Source organism: Perissodus microlepis, chromosome 17 (assembly GCF_051167445.1).
Source record: "Perissodus microlepis isolate ML-2025 ecotype Zambia chromosome 17, ASM5116744v1, whole genome shotgun sequence".
NCBI lineage: Eukaryota > Metazoa > Chordata > Actinopteri > Cichliformes > Cichlidae > Perissodus > Perissodus microlepis.
In genome coordinates, this window is record NC_140477.1 from 804,854 (window position 1) to 821,373 (window position 16,520).

At 42.6% G+C, this 16,520-nt stretch overlaps 1 protein-coding gene across 1 annotated transcript; it reads left to right on the forward strand.

The window, feature by feature from the left end:
- Nucleotides 1-227: 227 nt before the first annotated feature.
- Nucleotides 228-4,966, forward strand: LOC146368948 (toll-like receptor 1). The gene is made up of 2 exons (XM_084910807.1): nt 228-414; nt 700-4,966. Exons 1-2 carry the CDS (start codon nt 401-403, stop codon nt 3,167-3,169), a joined length of 2,484 nt encoding a protein of 827 aa, XP_084766933.1. The 5' UTR covers nt 228-400; the 3' UTR covers nt 3,170-4,966.
- The last annotated feature ends 11,554 nt before the right edge of the window (nt 4,967-16,520 follow it).

The window sequence follows — 16,520 nt, forward strand, 5'->3', positions numbered from 1 at the left end:
ATATCAAACTTTAAACTTTAAATATATCAAATAATGTCAAGTTCATAAGAACTGTAAAAAGTCTGTTTTTGCCTTTTAAACTGTGCTTCCATATATGGTTGGACATGTTGTAATAAACTGCTGCACCCATTTTTCATTTTCCTAGCAAAATATGAGGAAATGAAATTATACTTGAGACTTTTGCATAGTATTGGAAAGACCCTCTGAGGAAATACTTTTTTCTCCTGTCAGTTGCGTAAGCTTTAGACATAACATTTGCTTTCTCAGTGGAAAGTCACGGAAAGGAACCAGAGAGAAAGAGGAATTTAAAAGAGGAAAAAGAGGAACAGTTTCTTCTAAGAGCAGGATAAAAGTACTCACACCGCTCAGACCTGAATTTGTCATAGTCGAAGCTGAAGCTATGTCTCCACAAAGGTAACGTACATGTTCATCTCTGGTACATCTATTTTTCTATTTTATTGTACAGCTTTGAAACTGAATACAATGATTTTCAGATCAGTCAAATTCTCTGTTTGATGCTGGAATCATATTCAAAATATTTTATTATGGCCGTATACTTTACTGTGAACTTTAAATGGTGTGCATTCTACTTTTATTTACATTTCAGGCGGTGCTATTTTTTGGTTGTGCTAAGATATTCCTGCACAGTAAATGGTCGTGTCTTTGAATGACTTCTCTTATTCATGTTGGTGTTTTCAGCACATCTGTGGCTGTTTTGATTGGGACCGTAGTCATCGTGTCCCTAATGAGACCGGACTGCACAGCTGTTAGGGAAAATAACGAAGGATTCAAACTATGCGTCACATCAATGCGAGGTGTCAAAGACCTCTCACATCAAAATATCACCAGTGTTCCATCAAGTCTTTCCAACGAAACACAGTATTTGGACATCTCCTACAACGTCATCCGAACGCTGGAAGGAACTGAGTTTTCTGGACTATCCCAGCTTTGTTTTTTGAAAGCAGCTCACTGCGGACTTCGGGAGATTTCAGCCACAGTGTTCACCCAAACACCAGCACTCAAAATTCTCAACATATCTAACAATGACTTAGCGTTCATCCCTGACATTTCCTTGAAACAGCTGAAAATTCTTGATCTGGCCAACAACCTGTATACCAGCTATGAATTACCGGCATCCTTTCAGAACCTCACAAAGCTAGACTTCCTGTCACTGGGTAGTACAGCTGCTCTGTCAGTGAGCTACGGTGACTTTGATGCCCTGATGAATGTTTCTGTTCAGCATCTGGCTTTGGGAGCAGGAACTCACTGGCAAAAGTATGAATCTGGTTCTCTTGCAAAAGTCAAGTCTCTCAAAAAACTGTCCCTCTTTGCATCTTTTTGTGGAACCTTTGGGATGTTTGAGAACCTCCTTGTGGACTTGAATGTGACACAAGCAAAAATGTTGCGATTCATCTCTCTATTTCCAGACAGCTGTAATGTGAGCGACAACCCCTTTAAGAACCTGAGAACAATGCCTTTTATACAGAATCTCACCTTAGAAAACACCTGGATAAACAGCACGTTTATGGTGGTGTTTATGAAGAACGTGTGGCTTTCCCCTCTCCACGAGCTCTCATTTGTCAACATCACTTACAATGAGGATACACCAGATGGCTTTCATTTACCACCCATTAATCACACAATCAATCTTTCCTCAGTTATCTTTAATGGTGTGAATCATTATCAATACAGATATCCCACGATAAACATGAGCTTTGAGGCCTTCTCCAGACTGACCTATTTAAAGTTCTCTGGGACTGGAATGAATATTTTACCCTGCAAAGTCATGACTGCCCTGCCATCACTGGAGATTCTTGATCTGTCAGATAACCTGCTGACAGAGTCGGGCTTCTGGTGGACTCCGTGTTCACACAGCTCTGTTTTTCCCAAACTGCGGAAGCTGTCTTTAAGCAGGAACCGCTTCAGCAGTCTTTCCTTTATCTCTCAGAAGACACATCAGATGAACTCACTAGAATCTCTGGATCTCAGCTTCAACTCCATCCACTTGGATGGGGACTGCTATTGGCCTGCTCAGCTGACTGAGCTTAGCCTTGGAAACAACAACCTGGGCAACAGTGTCTTTGCATATCTGTCATCAGACTTTGAGAAGATTGACTTGTCAAAGACAGGAATAACGTCCATAATGCAAAAGGATCTGACTCGCTTTTCCAAGCTGACACATCTTACACTTAGCTCCAACAGCATCCAGGTTATCCCGGTAGATCTTAGTGTCCCAGCTCTGCTAAGTCTTCACATAGACCAGAATGCTATCACATCTATATCGAGAGAGGTCTTGGCAGGGCTTCCCAGGCTTCAGAAACTCAAAGCTGGAGGCAATCCGTTTGTCTGCTCGTGTGACTCCTATTGGTTCATCACTGCTTTCAACAAGTCCTTGTTAATGGACTGGCCCTTAGATTATACATGTAACACACCACTGTCATTTGCAGGTCTGCCATTGTCAGAGTACAAACCCAGTAAGCTGTCGTGTGAGATGTGGCTTCAAGCTGCAGTTGCGCTGCTCGTGCTAATAGTTATATCTGCAGCCGTAGGTCTGGTTTTTCATAAATGTGATGGAGCATGGTATACAAAGATGTTATGGGTCTGGATCCGGATGAAAAGGAGAGGCAAGAAACGTTCCAATATTTTGAACAATGCATCATTTAGTTATCATGCGTTCATTTCCTACAGTAATCAAGATTCTGACTGGGTGGACACCCACCTGGTTCCCACTTTGGAAGGTGCTGGATTTTCCCTATGTGTCCATGAGAGAGACTTTGTCCCTGGAGAGTGGATCATAGACAACATCATCAACTGTGTTGAGTCCAGCTACAAGACGCTGTTTGTCCTCTCCAAACACTTTGTGCAAAGCGAATGGTGCAACTACGAGCTCTTCTTCGCTCAGCACCGAGCCATCAGTGTCCATCGGGACTCACTGGTCTTCATATTATTGGAGCCCATTCCGACAGACTCTCTTCCTAAGAAGTATTTGAGACTCAGAAGTTTGCTGAGGCAGCAGACATACCTTGAGTGGCCAAAAGATGACAGGAAGCAGCAGACTTTCTGGGCAAGCCTGAAATCCACGCTGCATATTGCAGACAAATCTGTTGTTCTGAAAGACATTGCACTGGCCATTTCAGATACAGTACCTCTGGTTGCAGACCAAATGTAAGTCACGAAACAATTTTATTCAAGCATGAAATGTGCACACACTAATGTGCACAATGAAACAGGTTTGGGTTGATGATAAAAAATGATTTTTGTCAATGAAAAAAATGAAAACAAACCATTATAAATATAATCAATAACTGGTCAATATTAAATCTGAAATATTTCAGTATTTTGATGATCCATTGTATTTTGCATGCAGAGAAATGTGGTGTCTGTTCTGATGTGGCTTTGTCTTTGTGTCTCCATCTACTGTTTTTAATGACACTTTGCAACACACAGCAAGGAATGATGATGCTGTACAGCACAGGTGACATATTTGTCCATATAGCACCAAATCACAGTCATCTCAAGATGGTTTGTATTCTAAAGTAGAGACACTACAATAATACAAAGAAAACCCCAACAATTGGTGACAGTGGGAAGGAAAAACTCCCTTTTAACAGGAAGAACCCTTTAGCAAAAACAGGCTCTGGGAGGGGCAAATATCGGGGTTAGGAGAGGAAGACAGGACAAAGACACAGTGTGAAAGAGAGGCAGAGATTAATAATAACTAACGATTAAATGCAGAGAGGCGTATAAATACACAGTGAGTGAAAAAGAAACGAGGGCTTTTTCTGTGTCATGTCTTTGCTCTCAGTTTACGTTGGCAGTCGTTACTCATCATTGCCATTGTACAAACTGCAGAAACGACTCTAACCACAATGACTTTAGAAGACTGAATTTTGTCCGTGTGAATAAATATATGTTCTTTCCACTTTTTGATTGGTTATATAATGCTAGGTACAACTGCTGTTATGTAGTCACTAACTAGGTGTTTTATAGAAACTGTCATCAGTAGATTATTATTTTATCTTTTCTATCTTTTAGTTTGTTTGTTTGTTAAATAAACATTTTATTAAAAATGTATGAGTTTTCATATTTTGGCAAAGCCCTCCTCTGAGAACTCAATACTATTCTTTTGATGCATGCTGTGTAAAATAGTGTTTTGGGACATAAGTTACGATAAAATAAGACTTTATTGATCCCACGACGGGGAAATGTTTGCATTACCTAAGCTCAGGTACAGATATCAGAAGGAAATACAAAAATACAAATAAGTACAACCAATGAAAAAAAGGTAAGATAATACACTATATACAACGGTAACATACTGGTTGTCAGTATCTTATAAAGGTGAGAAAAAACAAACATCTATTCCCTAAAGACAACTGCGCTTGAGCCCCAGCAGCTCAGCAGCTCTGTGTTGCAAAGTGAACACTGAGACATCTCCATTAGCATCATGTAGAGAAATCTTCATGTACAGCAGGGTCTGCCCTCGACTGTTTGGATTTGGGATTCTTACAACACTGCCACAAAATAACCTAACAGCGTAAAATTACAGTAGGCAATAAAGATGCATGATTGTTCAGCCGAAGCAACATCCAGAACTGCATGACCTCAGACATCTATATACCAGTATGTGAGGGAACACGAGCTACGCTGTGACAGACTGCTCCGGAGCACAAAGGTTACAGGCTACCCTCTGCTGACTTCAGGCAGGACTGACAGTAGCCAGTGGCTTTCCAGGATGGAAGCTATTTGGAACAGCTGCCTTAAAAGCTGCATTTACTTATCACCCATCTCAGATTTGTGTTGACACTCATCCTCCTCAACAGAGAGGTGTCCACAGGCAAGCCTCAGTGATGCTTTTTCTGGCCAAAGTGGCCTTAAAGTTTTCCAATTTGTTCAGTTTCTTAGTACAGTGTTTAAGGAGTTCATTAATTTAATTATAAAAAATAAAAATCCTCTCTCGCCTCTGCAGGTGGTCTATCCTTCAAGCTGAGGTCCTCTACCAGAGGCCTGGGAGCTTGAGGGTCCTGCAGTATCTTAGCTGTTCCCAGGACTGCGCTCTTCTGGACAGAGATCTCTGATGTTGTTCCTGGGATCTGCTGGAGCCACTCGCCTAGCTTGGGAGTCACCGCACCAAGTGCTCCGATTACCACCGTCACCTTCACCCTCCACATCTTCTCCAGCTCTTCTCTGAGCCCTTGGTATTTCTCCAGCTTCTCGTGTTCCTTCTTCCTGATGTTGCTGTCATTCGGAACCGCTACATCGATCACTACGTCCGTCTTCTTCTGTTTGTCTACCACCACTATGTCCGGTTGGTTAGCCACCACCATTTTGTCCGTCTGTATCTGGAAGTCCCACAGGATCTTAGCTCGGTCATTCTCCACCAGCCTTGGGGGCGTCTCCCATTTTGACCTCGGGACTTCCAGGTTATACTCGGCACAGATGTTTCTGTACACTATGCCGGCCACTTGGTTATGGCGTTCCATGTATGCCCTGCCTGCTAGCATCTTGGCAGGGTACCTGATCACGGACAGGGCGTAGGTGTTGATAGCCTGGATCTTGTTCTTACCATTCAGCTAACTTCTCAGAACTTGCCTGACCCTCTGCAGGTACTTGGTGGTTGCAGCTTTTCTAGCAGCCTGTCTTGATAAACTGAGCAGATATTTGAGGTTTACACAGCTACATTCTTGCCTGAAAATATGTTAAACGTTTATTTTGTGACCCAGAAAGAATAATAAGAGTAACATTAAAACTAACTAGCTGCCGCCATTGTTGGAAACTGAGCTGGGCCACACTATGAATTCTGGGATAGGTTGGGCCACAAAGGACACACCTGACCCATCCTTCAAATCTGGGGAAAATGAAGGATGCATTTGTTGGAGTCTTCAAATTTGGACAGCCTTCGTCGTGTCGCTGTAACGCAATCGGCCTACGGATGCGGGCACAGGAGGATACGGTTCGCGAATTTGGACACAGCTACGATACTGGACACAGCTTCTTCTTCTTCGGGGTTTAACGGCAGCTGGCATCCTTGTACATGCAGTGCTGCCATCTTCTGTTTCAGTCCGTTATTACACTCTTAAATCCTACTACTTATTCCTGCGTCTTTTGGGATCTTACAAAGCTTCAAACGACGCGTCGACTATTAAATTAGTCGTCGACGTAATCGTGACTAGTCGAGTAATTGTGGCAGCCCTACTCTCATCCGTCTTCATAGCAGTCAAAGCATGCGACTGAAGTTCCCACTCTGGTGAAAAATAATACGCTGTTACCCCAAGGTAGCTGCGATTACTTAGAGAAATCCAGTAGTCTCCGGTGAGTGCAACCGTGTTGGTCTGCCCCAAAGCCTCCTCGACTTTGGCTTTCTCATTTTCATACAAGTTGTGTATCTTGGTTACAGTGGTGGCTCTTGAAGGCAATTTATACATGCAGTCGTTGGATTCTATGCAAATTATTTCAAGTAGCCCCTCATCCTCCACAATGTTAATCAGCCTGCCAGCTGTAGACACCCATTTTGCTGTGGCTGTATATATATATATATATATATATATATATATATATATATATGATTAAAAAAAACTATATATATGATAAACATAAATAAGAAATACATGTAACATGTAACTGTAATGAGGAAGATATAAAGAGGAAGAATACGTGTAGACTATTAATCATCAAATAGTGGAAAGGGGGGTGGGACTAAATAAGCTTATGCTTCGTCCTACTCCATTTTGAACATGTAAGTTATTTATAATTATTATTGTTTTGTTTTCCTTTTGTTTTGCTTTGTTTTTTGTCTCTTTTTTTCTCTGTTGATGTTGTTGTTGTTGTACTTTTGTAACATGTTAGAAATAAAGATTCAATACAAACAAAAAGAAAATACACATAGAATAGAATTCATGTCACAAGTACAGATATGTATATGAAGGTATGTTATGAATATGCTATAACTATAAGTATGTACAGGCTATGAACAGGATATAATTATGAAAACTATACAGAAATATGAAATCTAATGGATTCTAATTGTTGTTACGCTTTACAGGTGAGACAGATAGTGTCACGACTGGGGCAGCAGCCGTGTGATGTGTGGAAAAGGACTCGAATGCAGCACTACATGAGATGCAGGGTGATTATTATAGAAGACAGAAGACAAAGTGGGGATGGCAAAACAGAACTAAGGATAAACTAAACTATAGAACGGCAAACCTGAAACACGAGAGGAGGACTGCAGGGACAGCACACGGTGGAGCCACCGAGAGGTTCACGGAGCAATGCAGAGTACGCAATAACACAGGGTGACACAGAGGATGAATACAGACGACGCGACAAGGAACACAGGCAGACACACACTATAAACACACAGGGACACTGGGAAATCACACACAGGTGGGAGACACAGCTGGACCTGATTAGCCTGACGAGACAGGGGAACACCAGGGACCAACAGAGGGAGCACCAACCCAGAAACCCAGCATTCAAAACCCCAAAACACAAATAATAATAACAATAAACTCAAAACACTGGGTCAAAGACCCAGGACCATGAAAGACAGAGCACTGCCATGAAACTAATAAAACTCAATTCATAATTCTTAACTTCATTACATGATTTTTTACATTTCTTTGTGGACATATGCTCATTTGGACCACTTGGTGGCAGCACTGCACGCAGGAACACCATCATATGAACGTCCAGTCTCTTTTTTACCACTTGGTCCACTCTGCTGTGAAGAAGTGGAAATAATCTGTTTGTAAATCCTATGATGAATAATTATTTTACTTATTAAAAACACCTCCATAAATGATCTCACTCCAGTCCACATTACATCAGATAAGACCCTCATGCTGCTTTATTTTTTATTTTATTTTATTTTATTTTATTTTTTTTGTTGTCCCGTTTGTATCTTTAGCCATCAGAATTGTTGTCTTAAGGCCAAGAAAGATGCCAAGCGGATTTATTTTACCAAGTGGATCATCATGGCCTTGCCATATTGGTCCATTTGATTGACCTTTATTATAATTATGTATTTATTTTATTTTCGGTTGCTACAAACGGGACAGACATCACTGGGGGATAGGACAGGGAGAAAGAATGAAAGAAAGAGAGGGCGAGAAAGAAAAACAGAGGGGAGAAGAGACGGTGAGAAAGGGGGGAAGAAAGAAAGAAAAACAAACAAAACACCTGGATCACCTGTATGGAGAAAAAAAAACAGAAGAGAAAGCAAACAAAAAAAACAGCAACATAATAAAAAACAGCACCATCACAATAAACTAGCTAGCAGTAGATAACAGTAGATACTAAATATTAAACGCTATTGTGCAGCACGCAAGATAGACAGCGCACAATGTGCTTTGAGGCAGCAGCCAAGAAAGGTGTAGTCCGCGTCTGTGAACACCCGTGTGCACACCTGTGTGCACACCTGTGTGTACATCTGCATCTCGATCTGCTAGGGAGTGTGGGGAGCCATAGCCCCGTCCCCCAGGGTATGAAGCAGGTATGGAGGAGATCCAGGCCCCAGACATCCAGAGGCCCCAGAGTACGAGGACCCGAGGAGGACCACCAAAGGGGGGGGAACCGTGCCACCCTCCTGGGAAGAGCTGAGTAGAGCCCCAAACGAGAGGTCACCCAGCAGCTACGGAGCAGAGGCCAGAGGGGGTTGCAGTGGCGTGCCCGCGGGCTCTGCCGGCAGCCAGCTGTGCCAGAGAGGACCGAGCTTCAGGCCCAGAAGCCTGAGGGCATCCTACCCCCCGGAAGGGGCCCAGCCGGGCCACAGGCGCCAGGCCCCGCCAATCGGCCACCAGGAGTGAGCCGGTACATACATGAGCGCCCAGCCCCAGTCGACAAGAACCACCAACACACCAACATCTGAGGGCATCAGCCACCGGCAGGGAGTGTGGTGAGGGGAGATAGGCCTCCGTACTTTGGAGGGCCTGAGATCTAAGACCCAACCTGACATATAGACACAGACGAACAGGTGCACGCGGACACAAATGTGCATTCCCACCCCCATATACACAACCAAATACTCGGCACTCACCCAACGTGTAGACAGACACAAATAGACACTGCACAGACAGTCGCACTCCCCAAACATACTCTATATCCCAGGTCCGGGTACCCTGCCCCCAGAGGGGCAAGCCGCACCTAAACCCAGGAGATGTAACCCTTCTCTCTGGGGTGGAGGCAAGCAGGCCACCTCCTTATCTGCAGTAGCAGGGAGGCCCCGCATCCCAGACCCCAATCTGACGGCCAGCACCTCCTCCCAGCCCCCCAGCCCTGACGGCTAACAGAACCGGGGTGAGTGAAGACCCCAAACCTCCCTACGCCCGCTCATATGTAGTGTTGCTGTGTGCTGTTCTAAAGTGCATTTAAAACACAGGAGAGCATCCCTCATGCTGCTTTAAACTTTAAACTTTTCAATTCATTACAGATACCGTGTTGCCCAATTAAATCTCTTAACGCCACCAGCTCTTCCCATACCTTCTCTGTGCACTCACACAGGTTGTAGAACTGAGTTTAGTGCAGATGAAGTGGTGAAAAGCTGAGACAGAAAAATAAAAATACACTGAAAATAAAAGCAGCAAAATGAGTCAAAATTAGCAGACAAGTTAGTTGTTGGAGCTGCTGTTGCTGCACAGTCAACAGTAGTAACAGCTAGTAACGAGTCCTCACGGGCACAGGAGGCTGTGACTCCACAGAGAAGTGCAGGAGGAGAAGCAAAAGTGAAAGGTGAAATTAACTAGGTAAGAAAAATAGATGGAGGGACGACCACGTCCATGAGCCACTGCTCAAAGCTAAAGTGTATTTTTTGCCACATGCTGCAGTGCAGTGCAACTAAGAATTACTAAGAACTAACCCAATAACAACTGTACAAACCTGATTAAAAAGAAAAACTATTTTAAAATATTCCCCACTCGCCCCTGCAGGTGGTCAATCCTTCAAGCTCGGGTCCTCTACCAGAGGCCTGGGAGCTTGAGGGTCCTGCAGTATCTTAGCTGTTCCCAGGACTGCGCTCTTCTGGACAGAGATCTCCGATGTTGTTCCCGGGATCTGCTGGAGCCACTCGCCTAGTTTGGGAGTCACCGCACCGAGTGCTCCAATTACCACTGGGACCACCGTCACCTTCACCCTCCACATCTTCTCCAGCTCTTCTCTGAGCCCTTCGTATTTCTCCAGCTTCTCGTGTTGATGTTGCTGTCATTGGGAACCGCTACATCGATCACTACGGCCGTCTTCTTCTGCTTCTCTACCACCACTATGTCCGGTTGGTTAGCCATCACCATTTTGTCCGTCTGTATCTGGAAGTCCCACAGGATCTTAGCTCGGTCGTTCTCCACCAGCCTTGGGGGCGTCTCCCATTTTGACCTCGGGACTTCCAGGTTATACTCGGCACAGATGTTCCTGTACACTATGCCGCCCACTTGGTTATGGCGTTCCATGTATGCCCTGCCTGCTAGCATCTTGCACCCTGCTGTTATGGATTGTCTCAGGGGCGTCTTTACGCAGCCTGCACCTGGGGTCTGGCCTGCTGTGATGGACTCCAGCCTCTATGGATCTTTGGTCATATTTCTCTTTAAATCTTAAAAAAAGATTTAGAAAGAATGTTAGGAAAGCCTTGCATTACAGATGGTCTTGAACACCCCATGCCCGACTTTTAAACTCACCCCTGCCTGCTGCATATATACTCAACTGAATTAATTTGTATTTATATAGATCTAAGCAGCAATCACCTAAAGGTGCTTTATATTTAAGATAAAGACTGTAAAATAAAGAGAACCCCAACAATCAAGCAAGTGAGCACTTGGCGACACTGGGAGGGAAAAACTCTCTTTTAACAGGTAGAAACCTCTGGAAGAACCAAGTTTAGGGACCCGCCGCCATCTCTTGTGACTAGTTGGGGGTGAGAGTATAAGGGTATATTTGGAATATATTCCTCAAACTGTACACAACAGTATGGCGATTACATCACACGTCCCAAGAATAATGTGATCTGAGTAAGACCTGAGATCTGATTTGTATCCTGAGTCCAGGATTATACTCACCATTTGCAGTGCACTCAGTCTTGTTCTTATTACATTATTTCATAGTCTGTTCCTTGCAGCTGGTATATTTTCTGCTGTGGCTCAAAAGTAGATCCGTGGAGCTGAAATCATTGAGGTCTGAGACACTGCAGAGAGCAGACCTCACGAGAGCCCGTTTCCATGGCTCTATGCATAATAAATACTGACAGTATGATTCATTAACCTCCATAACTACAACATCACTGAGGAACAGAACAGACTATGGAAATCATTTACTTTAACATATGAAGAGACGTCTTTACCATGTACGTTTTGTCTAAGAGAGCTTCTACTTACATTCAGCTTTTTAATTAATTACTGTGAAGGAATAACCCCAAAAATGAGCAATACAAAGCAATCCTCCATCAGTATTCCCCTGTTATCCTCACTTAGCCCTCATCAAGGCCCTTTCTTCGTTTTACTCAGGCTGTCATTCAGAGATGCATCACTGGCATTAACATCACCACCTATGTTGCCATTTGCATCCACAGACAAACAAGAGCCACAATGTTTAATTCATGAGACTTCAAAATCACTCTTAAGTTGTCAAATGCCACTCCTTTTATAGGAATGAATTATTCAGCACTGCATTAGGTGATGTGTTTTATGAGTGATGATTGGAAGAATGAGACTCATCTTCTTTAACTAATATCCTATAACAATTATAAAAACATTATATAAGACCACAGGCTGCAAACGAGATCGCTGCAGAAATGTGGACAGCTACAAACTGGGAGAGCAGAGCTGCATGGTCCGAATCATTTCTGTATGATCCATGAGAAAGCAGATTACTCTGTTTGCAAGCCGATACCATCGTCTTATTTAGATTTTACAGCATTTCTAGTAGATAATTGCCGAAGGAATAAGTTACGGTTTGGGACGGCCTCAGAGGCCAGGCAGATCCTCGTGTACTAATGAGAGGTTAATGAATTGAAAAAGGCAGAGTGGGGCACGAAGACAAGAACAAACAGATTTTAGTGCAGGGGGTTTATATAACCAGAGAACCTGGAAGACGAGTCTGTGAGGTCTGATCCAACTCCTGAAGTTTACATGAATAATCTCCAATTCACAAGCTGAGACCACACACTCGTTTAGACTCGACAGCACTTCTGGTAGATAATGGATGAATTGAGGCTGCAGCTGGGGAAGTAGTGCATGACTGTTCATTTGTTCAAAGGCCCTCCGGTTGTGAATCAGAGTAAACAGAGTGTCACTGGTATTTAAGGTTAACTGTGTTTTACTTTAACTGAGTTGATCAGTTTACATGTTCCACTTTCTGTGTTTCACATATTTCATCTGCAGATTAACTATTTTCACAGAATAGTCAGCTGTTTAGCATCTGCTGCTGATTTAGGAAACACACCCAGGTTAACCCGTGAAAGTCACAGTTTAATGTGGGCGGCTGCCGGCTCAATATAACATAATGCCATTGCTATATTCTGCAAAAAGATAAGCAAATTTATCATCTTTCCTCAGCTCAGAGCTCAGTGAAGGATTCTCCTTCTTGGGTTTTCCTTTTGACCCAGGTGTCATCACTGTACCAGTGGCCAGGTGCTGTCCCTAGGCCTCACAGTGGGTTGACCCGAAACTGTGGCTGATTGTGACCCACACCCGTTTTCACACCTTGGCTTGTGTGATTAGGTAGAGGATCAATAGGGGGTCCATGACCCTCTTGGGGGGACACTCCCATAGGACGTCAAATCTGGGACTCGCCACCACTCACCGGTCTTAGAACTGAAGAAGCTTCTCAGATGAAACGTCTTCGAGGAGTCCAGACGCTTTTCTTTTCCAGCTCCTTAGACAATTCTGGAGAAGGTATAATCAGATACCATGTCTCCTATGGACTTTTCAATGTCTACAGTCTCAGACGAACACTGAGACTCAGACTAAGGAACATGAACTTGACACTGGGACTTGGACTCAACAGACATGGAGACATGACAGACTGGGGAGAGAAGGGACAAAACACAGGAAGATGAATACGGGAACAGGAAGGGAGAGAACAGACGGACAGGACTGCTAACGTATTCACAGAGACAGAACATAACCGGGGGAAAGAAGGTAAACACGGGGACACTGATGACAGGACACAGAGACGAGAAAGAGAAAGACTGGACCCTAAAGGGAACTAACATAAAAAACAAGAAATCAAGAAGAAACTCAGAAGCACGAGAGGGAACCATACTAAGGAACTAGAACAGGGGTGGGCAATCTCAGTCCACGAGGGCCGGTGTCCCTGCAGGTTTTAGATCTCACCTTGGGTCAACACACCTGAGTCACATGATTAGTTCGTTACCAGGCCTCTGGAGAACTTCAGGACATGTGGAGGAGCTAATTTAGCCATTTAAATCGGCTGTGTTGGTTCGAGGACACATCTAAAACCTGCAGGACACCGGCCCTCATGGACTGAGATTGCCCACCCCTGAACTAGAACAAGAATATTTTATTTCAAAGAAATAACCAACCAGTCCAGAACAAAACTCAGATGCTTGCATGCTATAGTTACTGCTGACTTACGTTTCTAAAAATGAAAGCACAAAACAAATATTCTACAGTTACTTACAGCTGCTGAAACATTTTACATCTGTTGTCTTCTCAGTTTGTAAGTAAATTACTGGAAATGTGAGAGAAAATATCCTATTATTGTTTGCACTCCTCAGTAAAAGGAGCCAGTTGGTGGTTCATTTATCTGATTAGGATGCATCCTGATCAGGAGCTGGACATTGTCACGGTCCTGCCTCATGCAACCCAGTGTTTTGAGTTTCATTGTATTTTGTTATTCATTTATGTTCTAGTTTCATTTTTAGCTTATCTAGTTAATTTGTCTTATGTCTTGGTTGCTGTTATGGTTCATTGTTCATTAGATTCCCCTTGTGTCTTCACCCCTGTGTTTAAGTTCATGTGTTTCATGTCTGCATCCTGTTATGTTTCCTGTTTTATTTTGAAGAGGTCTGGTGTCCCATGTTCACTGTGTTTAGTTTTACTTGCCCTGTGGTGCCATCATGTTCATTCCAGGCAGCTGTTTCCTCGTGTGTTTCACGTCCCCTGATCACCTCCTCAGTATATTTAGTCTGTGTGTTTTCAGTCACTCCTTGTCTGCTATGTTCATGTCATGTTTCTAGGTTTGTCATGCATGCCAGGGCTTCATGTTCACATTCAGGGTTTTTTCATGTTTTAATATTAGTTCACCCATTTCAGGTTATTGTTTAGTTTCACCTTGGCCTTAAATAAACGGCTCGTCCATAATGTGTGTGCAGTTGGATCCTCCTCACTCCACAGTCAGCTTCAGCCAGACTGACCGAGTAAGAAAATCCAAAACAGAGCATCGTTTGCAACTATCATTAAACTGCCTTATTTTCACACACAGCTCGCTCTTCCCCACAATGGATTAAGTCATTGTTTAGTTAAGTGTGTTTCTGTTAGAGGAGTTAACCTGTGGAATAGTTATGACAGTAATTTAAAAAGTTTTTTCCTTGTTTAAAAACATGTTTAAAAATAGAGTATTAGAAAAATATATAAATCAAGAATGAAAAGAGCAAAAATAATAATACTGAAACTCTTGATTGTTTTGCTTTGATGTAGTTAATTATCTAAGGTGGAAAGTTTTTTGTTTCTTTGTTTGTTTTTGCTTTGTTTTATTCTTCGCTTCGAGCCCTGTGTACAGGAGCTGCATGCAAAAAAATCTTTTGTTAAAAGGGTTGGCGTAATAAGCAAATGCTTCAGCCAATACCTTTTGATTAGCCTTGTCTCGTGCTTTCTTGCTTTGTGGTAGATCTTTGTTCTGTATTCATTGAGATATTTGAATGCTAATCAATAAAATCAAATAAAAAAAAAATCAAAGTTTAGCTACATTGTTAGGGTCAATAAAATATCAGGCTTTGGGTTTAAATGGACCTTTATGTAATGTAAATTTTCCGAAACGTTTTTTTTTTTCTTGGTTCAATGAGTGACAAATTCCAATACGACGACTTTTAAGATGACAATAGTGTCTCAAAGTGGACGTGAATGGGAAAATCCACCTGTTAGCTCTAATGTTTGGGTTTGTAAAACACTTTATGAATGAGACGGGTTTGGACTAACAAGAAGTGTTGGTCAAGTTACTTGAAAAAAGTAATTAGTAACTAATTACTGGTAATGTCACCTGACTCAGAAAGTTCTCCTCCACACAGCCCTCATTTATAAACTTCCTTACAAACCTGAACTTTAGGGCTAACGGGTAAATTTTCCTGTTTCGGTGCAGCTAGCCAAACGTCGAGGAACCAGTTACTGTTTAAGAGACGAAGAGTGAAAGTTTGTTGACATAAAACTCATTGTTACAGACAGGGACGGCACAAAAGAGACCTCCTTCAACTGATTCTTAGTTTTAGTTGAGTTATTGGTTCTGATACTAGTTAGCTCACATAAACTAACAAGTCTATTGACCTCAATCAACCAAACCAATGATGTCACGTTTTGTACTGACAGAAGATGGAGATGAACATGTTTTAAAAACTTCTTAAATCCAGCTTCACTGGGTTACATTTATGTCAGTTTTTGAAAACAGAGCAACACATCCTGCAAATACATTTGACAGGACAGACCTGAAAACCTTCGCCTTTTGCCCTCTTGTCTTGCTAAAGAAGGGGCAGCCTATAAATTATGGAAACATTTCTTATTGCAGCTTCTGTGTGCAGTCGCTTACACATTTGCCTAACAAGTGAAAGAATCCCGATTTGCTTCTGTGAGGAGACTCACATCCTTTTGGCGCAGTGTTGGAGGGCATCCAACACTGGCCAATCATATATGTGGAGCTGCCTGCTGTGGTGACCCGCTGTGATTAAGGGAGCAGTCAAAAGAAGCTGGGAACACTTGTGTCTATTTATATGTGACATTGTCAGACTTTCAGGAAAAATGTCTTCTTTGCTGATTTGCAGTGTTTAGTGATAATAATAAATTCATTAGGAGTTCTCTGTTTGTGGCATAAAGTTCAGTCACAGATCTTTCTGTTCACTTGCTGAAGGATTTACAGAACTTTAAAACTAGCGTGGATCTCTTTAATCTCCTGATTTTATTCTCATCCCAAACATTCATGACAACCAAGAGCATTAGTAAACACACTAATGAATTTTATTTTGTTATGATTTGACATTAATTGCAATACTTAATACTTTTTCAGATTTACTCAGCAGACACATTATCTCATAATGCTCCAGCCCTTCTGTCTTCCTTAACTAGCTCAGACACTGTAAGGTGGTCGGTTGATGCTGATTCTGGTGTGTCCTTTGATTGGTGGAGGTAGTCAAAGTTAACATTGTCAGTCCGTGCCCTCGTGTGTCTCTGCAGACGTTGCTTATATCACTTTGACCAAAGAGGAAGCTGCTTCTTTACCTGCAGCGTACAAATCAAACTTGACACTCAACAAAAATGCCAGTTTGAAATAAAAACGTCAGTGGTCAGAAACAGGATTACATAGATTACTGT